At 35.7% G+C, this 18763-nt stretch overlaps 1 protein-coding gene across 7 annotated transcripts in view; it reads right to left on the reverse strand.

Moving 5' to 3' along the window:
* Nucleotides 1-18763, reverse strand: part of LOC149805180 (serine/threonine-protein phosphatase 2A 56 kDa regulatory subunit delta isoform-like) — a 123277-nt gene that overhangs the window by 75271 nt on the left and 29243 nt on the right. For 5 of the 7 annotated variants that reach the window (XM_089948136.1, XM_089948117.1, XM_089948110.1 and 2 more), the window contains exons 5-8: nucleotides 13934-14044; nucleotides 9653-9745; nucleotides 7852-7982; nucleotides 3517-3576 (exon numbers count right to left, since the gene is read on the reverse strand). In XM_089948136.1, coding sequence (XP_089804262.1) covers nucleotides 3517-3576; nucleotides 7852-7982; nucleotides 9653-9745; nucleotides 13934-14044 — 395 coding nt within the window. Of the gene's footprint in view, nucleotides 1-3408; nucleotides 3469-3516; nucleotides 3577-7851; nucleotides 7983-9652; nucleotides 9746-13933; nucleotides 14045-18763 lie in introns of all 7 variants that reach the window. The other 2 variants (XM_089948137.1, XM_089948111.1) reach the window with 1 other exon arrangement.

Raw genomic sequence — 18763 nt, forward strand, 5'->3', positions numbered from 1 at the left:
TCAGAGATAGCTTTAATCCACAGGCAAACAGATGAAGATATTGCAATATACCTGTCACAACTGCACAAAAAACGACATTAATTTCTGCTGCATTAACACAACTTTTCCCATCGTCCAGCAAATTAACTGCTTCAACCTTCTCCTGTAAGGATAAAAACTGCCTCACTTTCAAACACAAAATATTGACACCTTCAAATTAGACTGACAGTGTGAATGGAATAACATAACTACAAGTGAGACATGAAATGGTTACAACTAATTCATATGACATGCCTTTACCTAAACAACGCCTTGCTCAGTTTTATTTGTATACTTATAGGGTTCACTCTTGATATGCTCTAGTAACCTCGTAAGATAGAGAGAAACTAGATGGTCAGGAAACACCTTGCAGCAGATTGAAGAAGGCAGGTGACTGTTACACAAAGTACACTTATATCGGAAATCTACAGGAGGGAAATTAAAATTGCTGTTGTGACCAGGTGACTGCTATGTACTGGTGACCAGTCACAGGGTAGACAAAACATTTTAATGAATTGGACAGTTTAGAGAAGTTTTAGTTGAAGGTCAACTTGACTTAGCAATACCTTTGCAATACACAATATTATATTTATTTCCCACTCACATCTACTGAAACACCCAAAATGACAATCAGAGAGCAAACACCAGATTTTCATTTTGCACACTATACTTTTCACTTTAAGAATTTCTAACATACACTGAGACAATGCTTTAAAAAAATGTACAGAATTATTCGGTTACAACATAAATACCCAAAGTTCTTTTCCTTCTACAGGGCACCTACGAATTTCACACATACACTGTATTATGAACTGGGATTTTTTCTCATTCAAAATGTGCATACATGTTGCTAAAAGGACAAATATCAACATCCATTACTTTGATTTTCATCAATTTAAAATCAAGTCCCCAGAAACTGGAACATATTCATCTCCCGGTTTTCAGGGAAAACCAGTACAATCAATGCTTTCCTCCAAGTAACTTATATTTGACTCCAGGTGCTTTTGTACACATTACAATTCAAAAATATAATTCTGCCTACGTGATCCAGGCCCCTTTAAAACAAATGATTGTTTGCAACCATTTATCTTTACATTTCAACTTGCATCTTCCCAAAATTTAAAATGTTAACTTTTAAACAGTACTGCATATCCAGCATTGCGCCGACATACCAGGAAACCACCTACCACCAGACCCACCTACCCATAACACAGCATAAAAGAAATAAAACAATAAAAAAGAACATACGTTACTATTATATTAAAGGTGAAGTACTATGACAAGTTAAAAACACCAGCAAAGAATCTTTTTGGTACAATTATATGGTCTAGAATCGTTGTTCTTACAATCTGCATAAGAAACTAAATCACTATCCACCCACAAAACCCACAATTTACTGGGTGAATATCACAGGCTCCCAGTAACCTTGGAGTGGCTGCCAGCAGTACATAGTTCATGTATCAATAATTACGTTCTATAGACACTACAGGTGAGGACACGAAGAAAAGCAAAAGCATGCATCATGCAGTCCATTAATCTAATTCCTATCCTGATTCACATGTGCAACACATGTTAACCTACTGAGGGTAATGTATCACAATGTATAATGTACAGTACAACACACAGTTAACATGCTATGTGTAACAACACAACATACAATACATAATCATTAGTATGGAAAGGTTCCCATTAAATAAACATATTAATTTCCTATTTTCATCTGCATTTGTATGATGTATATAATTCTAGCATTGATGAATCTTTGTAATATTAACACAAATACTCGAGTCATGTTAGTATAGCATAAACTGTAGGTCACAGTGACCTTTAGATTTATGGGTACAGCAATAACAGATTTGTCTAGGTGTCAAGTTTTGCGAGTGGAACACAGCATCCAATAAATGAACTTTAAATGTAAAATTCCCCTTAAAAATCAATGAAACATGAAATATAGTTCACAATGACCTCTTTTAAGGGTGAAGAATTTATCAATATCCATCCACTAATCATGGTCCATACTTCTTGATAGGACAGTACGCACATAGCAAGCCAGAAGCATGTGGTCATAAACTACTGCAAAAGATGACGTAAAGGCCACAATCTGAATCTTCTGCGTTAAGGGAAGTAGTAGTAGTAGAGATGCACATCTTCAATTTCATGACTCTTGCATGAACAATGCCGGAATAAATGAGCATCCAATATAAAATTTAACTGCAATCAGTGAAGCATAAAATATAGGCAATACTGACCTACTACTGACATGAAGCAGTACTCATCAACCTTTGTCCAGTTTATGCCCTTACAAATGGATCATGACTTTTATACTAAAGATACTCTCTATTAAAATAAACTTTATCAACATATAAAGGACAAGTCATAAGATATGCAGCCAGCATTGAATACTGGGTCTCTCATTACTCCCTGGGGACTTGCCTCTGGGTCAGGGTCTTAACTCTGAAATGTACCCTCATGCTAAAAGTACATATAAACTTTCCTGGCATGAAAAAGAAATTAGTAACCAAATACTCTACAATGGTAAGAAAATTTAGGAAATAACAGCTGTGTGTTTCGAGGATTTGTGGAGGTTAATGGTGGAGTTAGTAAATAGATTTTTATGACGGTTAGTTCACCATCAATGTCCTCAAACATAAGACCCCCACTTCAATTCTAAGAACTAAAAATGTTTGCCAAAACATCTAAATTGCCATGGCATCACATCACATCGTGACATCATAATGGCATCAATATTTTGGAAAGTATATAGTAGATTTAACTACCACAAATTCTGATAATCAAGCAATAAGAAATCGCTTTACAAATGCCAGTTTGTTGAACACTTCTATACCCGAGGAAAAAAATGGAAAAGACATGTACCTACATTAAAATGGTGCTATAACTGCCACTACATGTAACAGGGTTCATGTCGCAAAAATTGAAAAAAAAAGTTTCTAGACCTAACAATGTGAAAAGTTTATTGACCTATAATAAGGTTAAAATACATAAAAATGCAATTAAAAGGTAAAGATATGAAAAAATATAATGTAAACTGAGAGATTTTATCCTTATACTAATTCCTTCAAACACAAAAGAATAGTCACATAACCATTTTCTGCAATAATGAAATTTTAAGACTTTTTAAAGTCATTTTATAATTTTTCACGACATTTTCAAGACATGGAAAAGTAAATTTAAAATTTTATAACTTTTCCAGATTTCCAGACCCATGCGGAAACCCTGACGCAAATATAAAGACTATACTGTTTTAAACGTGTTATTTGCTCACAAATAATGGGACACTAACACCGATCTCACAGTGCACAGGAACTGCTAGAATGAGAAGCTGCTACAATAACGGAACAGTAACACTGCTGCCTAGCAAAATAATCTCACCTTCCCAATATTTCTAATGATTCTGCAATACCATTATGCCTTTCTGTTTCATAAATAAATCTGAAATATAAGGAAATATTCTTAAATTGTGGGAGAATAAAAGCTTACCTCCCCAAAATCTCTAATAACTCTGCTACACCACTATGGTGTTCAGTTTCATACATAAACCTGCAAAAAAGAAGTAATAGCAGTAAAAAAAAATCTTGAAATTCACCAATGCATGCAAATACAATTCCATATACAATCACACTTTCCTACATCACAGGAATTTGGACCACATTGGGTTTTTCTGCATTTGCTATCAGCCTCGGCCCTTCTCTCTAACGACTGGCTGAAGTGACAGAGCCTCTTTGCAAGGAAAACCAGAAGAGGCAAGCAGCTGCTACTTAAGCATCTTTGGTGCACTACATTTTCACAAAATACTCCTAGTTATCTGGAGGTAAACCCCAAGTGTTTTTCAACAAGATGCTGATTATTCAACTGAAAGCAAGCTTTTGCCCCCCCCCCTTCTATAAGCAGTATCTCTTAAAATCAAAGACATTTTGTAGCTGCACAACTTGGCTAGTTTTCATGTCAAAGATGCTCAAAATTCTTCAAAGATTTATGCCCAACTGCTGCAAATGACTGTCAAATAAAGTCATTGCCCAAAAACAAATAATAGTACACATGGTTGTGATGTCGGTTGGTCATACTCATATTTGAATAAATGCAGATTGTAATTAAATGACCAAATATAGTAAACTAATTTAAACATCTTGAATTAAATACACTGCCTAACTCTAAATGATTTGTACATTCTGGAGTTAAAGCATTCTGTCAGCAACACTGAACAACTTTTTTGTTCATGTGTGGTTTGCAGCAAAGAACACATGAAAAGACTATACTGTTCTGAACAGATGGGAGTCAAGTACCTTTCCCTGAAACATACCACAGAAGATGACCTAGGCAGATCTAGGCAGAATTCAAATTCATGCACTTTAGTTTGAGAATCTGGTATACCAACCACTGGGCCATTGTGGCTTCCTTGAGACAAAAACTATTTAAAAAATGGGAGCTAGCAGTTTTTGAAGTTCCAGCATACTCATAATGTATGCAAAAGACCCAATATAATGAAAAGAAATTCAAGGAAGGACAAAATCAAGATGTTTCTCCTTTTTGCAGTACTATTTGGAACTTTTACACAATGAACAAGGTTGATGTTTCAAAATGAGACAAAATTTAAGCATGTTAATGATCAAGTGCATCTAACCATAAAGTTTCTATTTAAAATATATATTATCGAGCATTTCACACAAGAAATGTGTGTGTCATTTGGATTTTTAACATAGCTTTAACAATTGGAGCCATATCACTAAGATGTTTGCAGTGTGGCAGTTTACAGTGATGTCTAAGCACCAGGGCATCATAATGCAGACATGTGGTATCATGTCCCACCAAGTCATATTATCCTGACATCAGGCCGACCAGTCCTATTACTAACATCTTATGCTGAGTGCCAAGCAAGGCACCCGATAGTATCATTTTTATAAGTCTCTGGTATGGCTCAGCCAGGGTTCGACCCCCTTGACTTCCGCATCTGAAAGCAGACATTCTAACCACTTAGGCCACAGGTGCAGTCCAAGAAATATGCTTCGAAATTAAAGAGATAATCAACAAAAGCCCACATGTATCCAAGATTTCCTAACTGGTCGATGTCTAGTCAAATCAGGAGTGTCATCTGAGGAATCAAAGTCAGAAGGATGCTTGCTGTGAATATTTCATCCAATACTGTTGACTGCACATTATGAAAACAACTGTTTCAAGTTGTTCATAAGTATCAGATTGCACATAAATATAGTTTATCCAGTACTGAAAAGATAAGCCACAGTAGCTTGGTAGTTAGACTGCCCATCTTGCAACCAAAAGAGTGGGCGGGCTTGAATTGATGTTTAAACAAATACTTTATAAAGGGATGAAAATTTAGGATGAGACAAGACTGGGTCAGCTACCATGCAGTCTTTGAGCAAGGCACTTTACTCCAAGTGTCATTGCATTAAAAAACCCACTTGTGTCACTTAGTCATCAAGTAAAACAAAAAAAACCACCTTATTTTCGAGGATTAACAATAACAATATGTTATTGTTAACACTGCAGCCATATTGGATGTCAGATTTCCACCATTTCCATTTAGGACCAATTAGACATCATGTGTGTGTGTGCGATTTGGATTTTTAATGTAGCTTTAACAATATTTCAGTCATATTGCTATAATGTCTGCAGTGTGGTAGTTTATAGTGATGTCTAGCACTTGGGCATCATGCTGCAGGCATGTATCATGATGTCCCACCCAGTCACATTATCTTGACACCAGGCCAACCAGTCCTAACACTAACCTCTTAAAGCTGAGCAATTAGCGAGGCAGTTGTTATTGGCATTTTTAGGAGTTTTTGGTATGACTTGGCAGAGGTTCAAACCTGTGACCTCCTGCATCCGAGGAGGATGCTCTTACCACTAGGCCAATGGAGCAGTAGACATCATGTTAAGTTTTCTTTCAAAAGTATAATGTCAATACGACCTGCAATGTAAAAACAAGATTTTAAAGAAAGCCATTGTGGTAGCCATATTAGAGGTCAGATCAGCACTATTTTCTGGTGAAAACTTCATGCCAATACAACCATTCATCTATATGTAATGATGACAATTTTTTTTACAATATGGCCAATGAATGACACAGCAGGAACATTTTTATTTTGCTAGTCAAATTCTATTCAGCAGTATTTTTAAAAATTATTTTACAAGAAATTAATAAAGGCTTTTCTATTTTTTGAAACAGCAGTCATATCTGATGAAAGCCTTATATTACATATGACATACCAAGTAAGTTCTCAAGAAATATTTAAGATAGAGAAATGTTACAGATTGATTTTCTGTTTATTGTAATGATATTTATTCGGATTGATATGCATAGAAAATTACATAAATATTCTATTGGTTTTCTTTTTGTCAAAATTGTTTAAATTTTACCTCTTTTTGATGTATACTAAACAGGTTAATTTTAATTTAAAGACCAAAGTCTCTAGATAAGAATCGTACCTAGAGTAAATGATCTGACAGTTATAGTATCCAGGTGATCAAAATCACATGCAAATAATTATAGCTATCACTTGTATCAGTATCACTCGACATTCATCAGGTCCGAGTCTAATCTTGAAAATGCATTACACACCTAAAGTTGTACCAACATTTTGTAATACTCTTAGTTTAATGAATGACAACACACTGCATAACCTAATTCCTTGGTACAAATGTTTGCTTTTCATAAAATGTTTTTATTGTATTGTTACAATTACATTTTTTACGTACATGCATGTAGCAAAAAGTTCATGTTCTTGGTAGCATGGGTGACCTTTATAAAAGATGTATTTTGGGAGCTGTATGCAAATATTCTACTTTTTTCAGTTTTACTGTGTGTTGAAAAATGATCATGTTTATTTCCCCTGAATTTGTATTTGTACAAAATGGCCAATGTTATGTATGCTAATACAGACAGTTGACCTTCCAATGATTAATACACTCGGATGTAACAATGTCAGATTTTGACATATGAAAGCAGAGAAAATACCAGGGGTAATGAGGTTGCCATTTTGAGAAAATACTCATCTTGATCGCCAGCACCCGCTAGAAATGCCCCTGTTGCTTTTCCAACTGATTAGGTTTTTTTTTTTATATATAAGGCTTTCAAAATCCAATGGGATACCTCATGCAATATTTACATCTTTATCACAAACACTACATCTGGCATTATATTCATGAAGTCTTGAATTTACAATAAAGCTTCAAGTTTTAGTGTATTCCTCACAGAATTTCTGTATCACTTTTGCTCTCTTCGCATCCATCATGAATGAAAAAGGCAGTAAAATAGCTTCGTACAATGCAGATTCCCTCCAAATATCAATTTCCATTTCTGATTCACTTGTATCTCTCTTTATCCATTACTTCTTATTTTTGTGATTGCATTTTTAAAAATCGGGATGTTGGTTTTTTAAAAATTGGGAAAATGAGATTTTTCAATTTTAAAAATTGGGATGATCCAGAATAAATCGAGATAAGTGGCAGGTCTGTTTGTTGTGTCTTATATATGCACTAGAATATGTTATATCAAGAAATTAAGTCTTCATGATTGCTGTTGTTGTTGTTGTTGTTGTTGTGGGGTTTAACGCCATTTTTCAGCACACGATAGGCCATATATGGCGGCCAGTATTAATTGTGGAGGAAGAAACCGGGAAAACCCCGGAAAGAACCACCGACCCACGAGAAGCTACTGGCATGCTTTCTCACATATCTACATTGGCTGAATCTTCATGATTGCATTTCTTCACATATGGTAAAAAATTGTGTTATCAAGCCTCCAACATCAACAGAAATGTAGTGATGTACAGAGCTGTACTTAACTTCATTACTTACTTATAAAATATATGGTTTATTTGTTTCCTAATATATGCACGAAGCCCTAAGAATTTCCCATAGATTCTGTGTAGTATTGTTTTGAGGAAATCTCGCTCCCTGGGATCTTCACTGTCAAACAGCTCCAGTAACTGAAATAGGAAAACAGTATGGGTTGACTTACTTTTCTATTAATATTGCTTCAAATGGCACTACAATACTGTGAATGCAATTAATTCATGGTTATATTAAAAATTACATTTCATCAATACTTGAATTCATGGATGAGTAAAAGAATTTTATTTTCTCCACAGAAAGTTTATTGTTAGCAGTACATTCTCATTTTGTGTTTTGCATCAACCACTATATCCAAGAAACTTTGTACCCCATAATGAAACTATAGTTTTTGGGAATGTAAAATTAGCTTTAATTATATAATCTTACATGCTAAAATTGCATTGCTATCCCGCAGTGTGGCAGTTTTGTGATATCTAGCACTGGGGCATCATGATGCAGAAATGTAGCATGATGTCCCACCCAGTCGCATTATTCTAACACTAAGCCAACCAGTCCTAACACTAACCTCTTAATGCTGAGCACCTAGCGTGGCAGCTGTTAGCACCATTTTTAGAAGTCTTTGGTATGACTCGGCCGGGGCTCAAACCCGCGATCCAAGGTAGACGCTCTAACCACTAGGCTAATGGAGCAGTTTGACATCATGTTCTTTTCACTTTATCATTCTGACATAAAATTAAGGCAACATTGTTTAGCAATTCCATATACTATGATGAAATTAATATGCTTATACTTATGGCCCTACAAACCTTCCTAAAATCATGAAACCTTTTTCAAATTAAAACACAGATCACAACCACGCCTATTTTTCTATTATATGATTTGTGCAATTATTGCAAGTATTCAAATTAGTCATGGATATATTTCTATTCAGTCACGATCAATCTTTTATGACAATAGGCAAATACTGAGTGTTAGAATGGCATTCTGATACAGCTTTTAAAAAACTTCCAGCTTTTTAATGAATCCCCAGATACTGCATTGTAATAAATTAAATATGAAGATGTTTTCTTGAAAATATATAGCATACCAAAAAGGTTTAATCATTATGGACAATTATCAAACTTAAATTGTTAATTGTGGGACCCTAATTAGGGTTGTTAAATACAGCATGCCAAATCAGATGGCTTTGTATGATAGAAACACTTTTCCTAACCTCAATCTGACATCCTATTTCATGCTAACCCATGTCCATATTTTATAACAGTGTTGAAAATTAGTCGTTGCCATGAAATCAGAAGAACATCCTTTAAATCTGAAAAACATCCAGCAACATTTTTTTTTAATTGTCCAAATAGATAAATGAAATAAAGATGACTGATTCTTTGATTAGTATCCAACTGTCTTTCCATGGATGGTCTTCATTCACTGGCTGTTCAAATGTCAATCAGTAATATTGAGTGGCCCCTCAATGATGGAGTTGCCAACAGCATGTCTGACAAAGCATGGTGGTGATTTGCAGGTATTTATCCCTTCAGTGCAGAACATTATCATGGAACAAGGAGAAGATCAAGTACCCTACTGTGAAGTGTGAGGAATCCAAACATTGTGTGAGATATACTGAAAGATGATTTGAACCAATTACATTAGAAATACAACAGAAGGTTTTACATGCAATGGTTCCCTCACAATTTCTACAAATGGAGATCTTTAACATTTTAAGGACAGAGACTTCATGCCACAAAAGCCGCATACAATTCAAACTAGACATGAATACTGTTTAACAATGTCGAGACAAGAAACTCACCTGTAAGACAAACTTCTGATCAATATATCTTTTGGCTGTGTTTGGTTGGAAGTCGGGAGACTCCAAAAATCTCAAGAAGAATTCATAAACCAACTGAAATGATGAAAAACATATTAGCATTGAAAACCATTGAAAAGGGACTGAAAATAATGAAAAATAGTGATTTTATGCTACAATACTAGCTGTTTATCTGTACATTATTGGGCCCAAGGTAATATTGTTGACTAAGTGGATGATGAGATAAATGGCAGGGGTAGGGGAGCTGAAAAATATCAAATTTCATATACAAGTCTAATCTGTCTGTAGGGAGTTACCTTTTGTCATTGAGGAGAATTTACACTTTCAGAAAACAATTGAAATTTTGATTAAGTGAAGGCACAACCGGTTTGAAATACAATATACTTTTATAGTGACAACCTACCGTTTATAGCATATAAGCTGAATAATTTAAGAAAATATAAGGCCTGACAGAAGGGAACATCTTATACACAAGCCAAGATCTAAACATTAAAGATTTTTTTAAAGACATTTTTGTTGACAACCATAATAGTTGTAAATCTTGGGACACAAAAAAATATATGTTTTTAGTGTCTGAAGACATACACAGAGCTGCCAACCCTCCAGACTCTCAATAAGTGAAAAAGAGAGATGCAAATTTGTGAATTTTGAACACAATTAGTGACAAAATTATACCTTGACAATAGCTCAATCCATTTTGATTGTCAGTACTGCATTATACAAAAATCCAAAAATAAAAGTAAAACATTATTTACACTGATTACAAGTACAAATTTATTTGCAACCAAATTTACTGATATACACTAACTTCACACTTTTTGTCATGACATGATGCTGTGGCAGACTTGAACTTCCTCAATTGGGTTGTGGCAAATTTGTTTTCATGGCTTGGTCAAAACAATGAATAAAGCAAAATGTACATCATTCAGCTTTTATTTTTAAAAATATGTACAAGTATTTACATGTGCCACTTTTTAAAAAAACACAGTTGGGCCCTGGTTTTCTTCACAAGCATTTGTAAAACTTCTGTTCTAAATATAGATTATATACTTTACCATGCTTGCTACAGAGTAAACTAACAACTGAATATAGTTCTACTAACATCGTGACTAGCAATACAGGACAGATATGGGTATGAGTCACCATTGCTGCTATTTTGACTTGCGCTTAATGGGATAAAATTAATTTTATTCATGATTTAAGCGAAATTCATGCCAAAATTGTGAGGGTCGGCAGATCTGTCTATCTGTAAAAAAAATACAATCTTGGTGTCGCAACTCTTGTTAAACTGGTATAAACTATTATTGCTTTTGTTATTAATTTAGATTTGCACATTTTCTTATTTCTCCAACAAGAAATTAAATAAAGGTAAATAAAGACATGGCTGGTTCAAGTTTGCCAGGGAAACCAGGGTGTACTATTATGTACATTACTTACACAGTGCAAATTGTGCCTAGCATCACTTTAATCCTTGTTTATTAGATTAGATGTACATTTTGATGTACATGTACATTTTACTTAACACATTAGATGTACATTTTGCTTTATTCATTGTTTTGACCAAATCATATTTTCCAGACAACACTTCAGCAAGTTGTTAATAGCTTTTTCATTTACATTAATCAACATGCTCTTGAGTTACTCATTTTCAATAATATACACCATCCTACAAACTAAGGTAATCTTTATGAAAAAGCACACACGTTCAATTGTGTACACCAGCATAACTTTTACATGTCCATGAAAAAATGTTGATAATAAAGGCTAAAATTCTGAATCAAGATCAACTAAGGTCATCATCGACTTATTTACTTAGTGTTTTGGCCGAATAAAATCATAATTTTCCACACAAAGGAAAGCTTTATGTTTTGGCATCTCCTTTGTGCATAATTTGCGGATCTATTGTTTGTTTTCCAACAGCAATACAGGCCAGTTAATCAGTAAAACCCTGAAACTGGTTTGGATTAATAGGGAATTTTGATTGGCAACAATACCAGTACTTATGATGTAATTGCTTTTCACTCCATAATATTAATGTAGTTTTGTAAAATGGGGTTTATGGTTGCTTACATCAAAAACAAACTACAACTCAGTTTTTACAATATTAGCATAATTTTCTATGCATTATTTCTGAAATTTCATCAGTGCATCCACCAAGGGTGTAAAATTGAGGGTAAAAAGAAAAAACTGGGGGTCAAATGAAAAACATTGGGGTAAAATTTTCATCTGCTTGGTCCATTTGCACAACATTCTCTCTCTCTCTCTAAACAAAAAAACAAATAAATCAATATGCACAATTAAGAAACAAACGCAATGCCCATTCAAAGAATAATTTTATGAGTTAATTTTTCTTTAAGTTTAAAGTTGTGCTTTTAAAAGTCTCCTTATAATCTTTTTGTAGCAATATTATAGACCAATACTTTACATACAACGTATATATGCCAATACAAAAACCAAAATAAATCTCTTTAATTTATTGCCTGTCGTAAAATGTGTACTATCATCGTTTTTTTTGTACTTCGTTACACTAAACTTTCAAATCTTTCTCTTATTGCAGCAAAGTTGCAAACCAACAAAATCTGCAATGACCCCCTGACTTTGTAGTCAAAACAACACATTTGTCTCTGCAAGCTTACCGATTTCTTTGTTGTGAAAGAATGCCTTGGGAGATACTGTGTTCTCTAGATATCTTGTGGCAAATGAGCAAATTATTAAAAATTCTTAAACCAGTCACGAAAGGATTATTCATTTTTGCAGTCTTCACAAGTCACGAGATCAGAAGTCACACAGGTAATCCCAATGGACGTGCCATATTCCAGTCAGGGGAATTATTTTCCCCATTTTTCATTAAAGTTATATCTGCAGTTACTCTTTTCTGTTCTGCTTCTTTCACTTTCTTGGCTAGTGATTCTGAGTGCATGCCATTTTCATATGATCTCTTTCTAGTCTGACTAGCATTGAATTTAAATGTCTTGACATCTAGGGGAGACTACTCTGTCACAACAATGACTATGCTTGAAGTATATACAATGCCATCCCTCATCCCAAGTACTGAATATTAAATAAATCCTAATCGCATTATGCGAATCCTTTGCGTAAAAAAAAAAAAGTACAGCAATAAAACATGCTTCAATTTTCTCCAGCATTCGTCTCTGATGCACAAATCTGCGTAAAGGGAAATACTGCTTCATTACTGTATTTGGAGATAAGTCTAGTGAAGTGGTACCCATGATTTGAATCCATGGGATGTACATCATTCAGCTTGTGCCATGACCTAAAATGTACATGCGATCATGCTATTTTTTAAATATGCTCACTACCCTAATTGCGAGCATTGGATCTAACCCTACTGTTGTTTGTTGTTATCATACTGGGAGCGCATTTGATTGAGTTAGGTATTTACAATTTCAAGGCAAACTTAAAATGTAATTACTGGTACACTGATATAAATATGTCTAATGCAACAACACAAAAACAAACAATAATCGAGTCAAAATGGAGAGGTAGTGTTACAGCAACCCCCAAATGTTCAATTCTTGTCATCGTCAAATCAAGTTAAACACAAATCTGAATTAGGCAAAAACAATAATTAAACAGAAAATTAAATAAATTTCTTGACTTTTCAAATAAATTTATACCATTTCTTGGTAATAATCATACATGTCAACCCCGAAAGAGGTATATGCGTTATCTTTGCTAATATTCGTTTGCCTAAATAAATGCATTTAGAACTTACTGCATGCATCTTGTGATGTCGCCTCGGACTTATGATTCGGCTTATAAGTGGGTCATGCCTGTTTTAGTGTTTATACCTTTTTCAGTTGGGGTGCGTGTGTGTGTGTGTTGGCTTATATGTGGATAAATACAGTACATTAGTGTTACCTCTCAGTAATACAATCTGCAATGCATTTATATACATGTAAAAAAATCCAGGAATCAGAAAATTCATGTATTCATCACATCCCATTTGAAAGTATATATATAAAGACACATATACACACACGTTAATGTACCAAGCACTTCAAGTACTGAGTTAAACCTGCTCAATTAGATACACAAATTAATTTCAGGAAAAGATATTTTAACTTCAGGAAAAAGAGTGCTAGGGTTGGCCAATGAAAATTGGTTGGTCAGCCAACCGGAAACACGCATATTTTCTTTTCTGCAGAAGACAAGCATGTTAAAATGGAACTCGTATGTGTATTGTCTGAGGGCTGATCACTAAAAAGATGCTTAGGTATTCAAGGTATTTAATGCACCAACCTGTAGGTGTGGCCATGCTGCCTCAAGGGTGGGTTCATCCTCCTCAGGATCGAATTCTGCACCACTGGGATTTGACGGAGGAGGTAATGAACGGAAAAGATTGATTGCAAACTGAAAGAGAAAAAAAAATGAAAAAGATTTCTTACTTAAAATTTTAATGGATGAAGCATTTGTTGTAGACATGCAATTCTTTATTTTACAATGTAAATTTGTTTATTCCAGTTTTTAAAAATATATTGTCTCCATAAAATCTAACAAAACAAATCATTTACTAATCCAATAGTCTGCTGAAAACATGGACAACTGTAGGTGATAATATCTACCTTAACACCTGGACCAATGAAGGGGATAAAATTGTAGATGATACTACCTACCTTTACAAATGGACCAATGAAGGTGAAAAAATTATGGAAACAACAATTACCTAGCTGCACAAAAATCAACTCAAAAACTGGGACACCAATAAATATAAATAAAGCAAGGACTATGAAGAAATGGTCAACAACACAGAAATTGATACCATTCAATGGATTTTCACAACTGATGGCTGAATGAACAGGATTCTTGAGCACCCACAGACATGCAGAATACCACCCAAAGTCCAAGGATAAAGATAATATTCCAAATGATAGAAGAGACCAGGACTATGTCTATACCAGGCTTCCAATTACTATATGGAAGAGGTCCTTCATTTTGAACCAGCATCAAGAAATATCAAGCCAATGTAATAACACGAGTCCCTTTTAAGTACTGAATCTCTAATTGCCAAAAAGAATTTCCAGGATTTCAAGAGAGGACCATTTATTCCCTTTACTTGGTGCATGTTGAATCCATCTCTGAGTTTCTGCAGCAACAAGATGAATTTCAAATTAGTTGCTGTGATGAACATAATGGCTAAAGCTGTACCGATTAATCAGCCATACTCATAATCAGGCTGATTATTAGAACAATCGGTATAATCGGTATTGGCAGAAATAATCAGTGCCGATGTAAACAAATTTCCAAAATATAAATTCAATCACAACACTGATCTTGACATGTTTTGAATTTTAAATCAGAATTAAATAGTGGAAATTAAGGAATAAATGATTGATTTGGGGGCTTAACTGAAAGACAATATATTCTTAAAAGTAAATACTTTCTACCACACTTGCTGTAAACTACCGCTGATCGTCTGCACACAACAAATTATCAATACCATTCATGCAATCATCTCAATCACTGCAGCCAACCAGCAAATGAGACCTTGTGTGGCTGTTGAACTTCCAGCATGCACATTAGCAGATAGCTAGGCAGATTAGATAGGTAGCGTAATTTCCAACTACTATGAAACTACAACTTACTATAGTTAATCTGTTTTTAGCCAGTCCTACAATGCTGTTAATCAAAGAATAGCGGTCGCATGCTAAAGCAGCTGAATGCAGACATACAAATATTATGCAGCATTGATATTGGCATGTCAGCACCAACAACGTTACCCCTGGATACCCCATCTGCTAAGCTGCTTGAGCGTGTGATTCGCAGCCTGCTGCGTGCATCCATCCTGCCACATGGACAACTTAATAGTAACTTACTCGATTTAAAACACTGTTTCAATAGTGCAAAACGATTGGATTATTAATATTGACTAGTGATTGGCCACTATTAAATATACTACCAAGCCTATGCATTATGTCAAACTCAAAACACTCAAGTTTAGTCTGGAATTACTTCAGGGTAAATTCAGTTGTCGAGTCCAAAGCAAACCTGCACACTTTGCAAAGCATGCATTTCCAGAGGTGGAAAGGAATCTAAAAAATATACATCAAATCATGTCCAGCACTTGCGCTGCAAGCACATCATCGAACATGGCCTGTTTCTGGCAGATAAAAAAGAAAAGGATGCTGTGCAGTTAACCTCAGCAGCTGCAGCAAATCCTCGTACAGTAGTCCCCCTCTTATAAGGCCACCCCTAATGCAGCAGGGAAGTGGCCTTATAATGCGGGTGGCCTTTCTAGAGGGGGATGACAAATGCGAATAGTAAATACATATGAAAAAAGTCACAAGTACATTTAATTTTAAATATTTAATATTTTAATTAAAAAATCACATGCATGATGTGAAATAAATGTAAAACAAACTTTGTCATCATTTTCAAAAGAATGCTATGAATAACCATTGATATAGTTTTAAAACTGTCTTTATAATTATGTTACAGTTCACATCATCTGTCACTTTGTTGGTAACAGTCTAAAAAACAAACCAGTCTCATCACATTAAAAATATCCTTGCTGTCATATCCCCTGCATATATCGTTTAGTCTTTTGTTCCAATCTTCGACAACTTCATTATTAACATCAGCTGATTCGCCGCTAAGGACAGAACACTTGATATTGTGTCGCACTTGAAATCTGTGCAACCATCCGTTACCTGCGGTAAAGTCGTCATATCCCAATTCAACTGACAAAATTTTTGCTTTTTATTGTCTTTCAAATCAGGATACAAACGCCTCCTGGCTTAAACAATCTTCCTTTCTCCGTCCATTTCACCTTTCCACTTCTGCAGAATTGTTTCATTATCTTTCACGATACTGTTATCTGAGTCTTCCCGACGTTAGTTTTCTGCAAGGATCCACGAGGACACGCCCCCGTCAGTTGAATTACTTTCACGTTCTCCTCTAAACTAAGAATTTTTATTTTCCTCGATGACATGTTGATCTTTTTGCAGTAAGTTATTCATGTGCCAACTACAATACTGATAAAACAATTTTGTATGCGTCTAAACAAATTGCCGTGTGTTTTTAAAGGAAGTGATCTCGTCACGTGATTCGTTTGTCGCAGTCTGGTACCCTATTGTTTTTAAACATTTCTTTACACTAAGTGAGAGAAGCCAAAACGGTTTCGATATGTACCATTAACATCACGCAGATTTGACCTCGCGGCCACTAGGATTCGTAATTTTGACAATTATTGTCAGTAGTAATAGCCACTGATTACCAAAGTGAACAAGCTCAACATCTTACTAAGGGAAGCCATAAAGGCTACCAAACCATTTTCCTGCTGACTTGGGTATTGTACATCGATACTGCCACTTCTCAGCTGTTACTACTGTTCAATAATTGTAATCTTAACAATTATCAGAGTGACTAAACCGGACATCTTATGATAACACAGCAGTAAGGCTAACTGGATTACATGTACGTACCCTTTTGTATGGATTAAAATTTCAGTCTTTCTCGGTTTTTATGGAATAAATTTGGCTTCTCGTGAGGCGTAAATGATATAATATTAACCTTAGTGGTAAATGTACTTTACTCAACACTTCTTTCAGTAACGAAAACCTGACATCGGGAAACAGAAATCGGATTACTTAACACAAGTTATGAATATAATACTGATTCTGGATACATATTCAAATAAAATGCGGCCGCTTGTGAGGGGTAAATTTTATAATTTTGCACTAATATGCTGGCCGCGTTAGCCGGGTGGCCTTTCGCGAGGGGTACTTTTGAACACAAACTCATCGGTGCCAACGGATTCTGGCCGTAAGGAGCGGGTGGCCGCTGGTCAGGGGGGCCGTTCAAGAGGGGGGCTACTGTACTCTGACTAGCCATTTGCATTTGACAACCCGAGAGCTAATCGTTGGCACAAAGCTATTGCAGAGTTTATGGCAGTAGATGTGCAATCATTTTACGCTATTGAAGACATTTGATTTCGACGTCTGATGGCCAAGGCAGAACATAGCCTTGAGTCTTATGGAACACTGGTCGATGCAAGACTTTCAGTGGAAACAGGTGACTTTAGCACCAATGCCTCTCGATGGATCACACACAGGAGAATATCTGGCAAGAAACGGGACAAATTATGCGAGGAATACAACATTTCCAAAACTCATATCTATGTTCTTCTCTGTGACGGAGGTACAAACGTGGTTAAAGCAACGCATCTGGCTGAAATCTATAGCATCAGCTATGATGCACACACACACTCCGCAGCTCTTTGTCAGTGATGGCATTCTGTCACAACAAGTTGTCAAAGAAGTTTTGGCGATCTCACGATCCATAGTCAGCAAGTTCCAGCACTCCCTCCTGGCACAACAGCAGCTCAAAGAGCAGCAGGAAAATTTGGCGCTGCCCGTAAGAAACTCATCCAGGATGTCCAGACACGCTGGAAGTCTACATACAATATGTTGGTTTCGTTATATGAACAAAAACAAGTCTTGTGGGCTTACGCTACCCTCTATGACCTGCCTAGCCTAACAGCCCAACAGTGGGTCTTGATTAACAATATTGTGGACACGTTAGGCCCATTCACGGTCATTACCAAGTAAGTAAGTGATAGCCAAACATCAGTATCTGTCATTCTTCCTACGATGAAAATGCTCCGAATGTTGATGGATTGAGAGCATGAAGCAAGTCAAGGTATTCAGACAATACGCCATGATATGATGACGTCACCGAACGCACACTTTGCTGACATTGCCAGCAACAAGAAGCTTGTCTTGGCCACCAACTTGGATCCACGATTCAAACATTGCCTATTCAATGAAGAATTACTTGTGACCAGATCCAAAGAATGGCTTGGATCAGAATTCTGACAAGCAGGAGGAACCCCAGACCAAAAAAAGAAAAATTGCAACTGAAACAAACGCCACTGGACCATCTCTGGGATTTATTTTCTGTGGCCTGTGATGAACCTGTCCATAGCTTCAACGAAACAAACCACGTGGATGATGCCATTGATGTGATGCTTGAATTGTATCTGGCCAGCCCTCTGTTGCCACAAGAAGAAAACATATGGCCGGTGGAACACTCACAGGTTTCAGTTCCCCACTTGGCTAAATTAGCTAGACG

The sequence above is a fragment of the Sinohyriopsis cumingii genome, chromosome 2, assembly GCF_028554795.1.
Source record: "Sinohyriopsis cumingii isolate HCF-2022 chromosome 2, ASM2855479v2, whole genome shotgun sequence".
Taxonomy (NCBI): Eukaryota; Metazoa; Mollusca; class Bivalvia; order Unionida; family Unionidae; genus Sinohyriopsis; species Sinohyriopsis cumingii.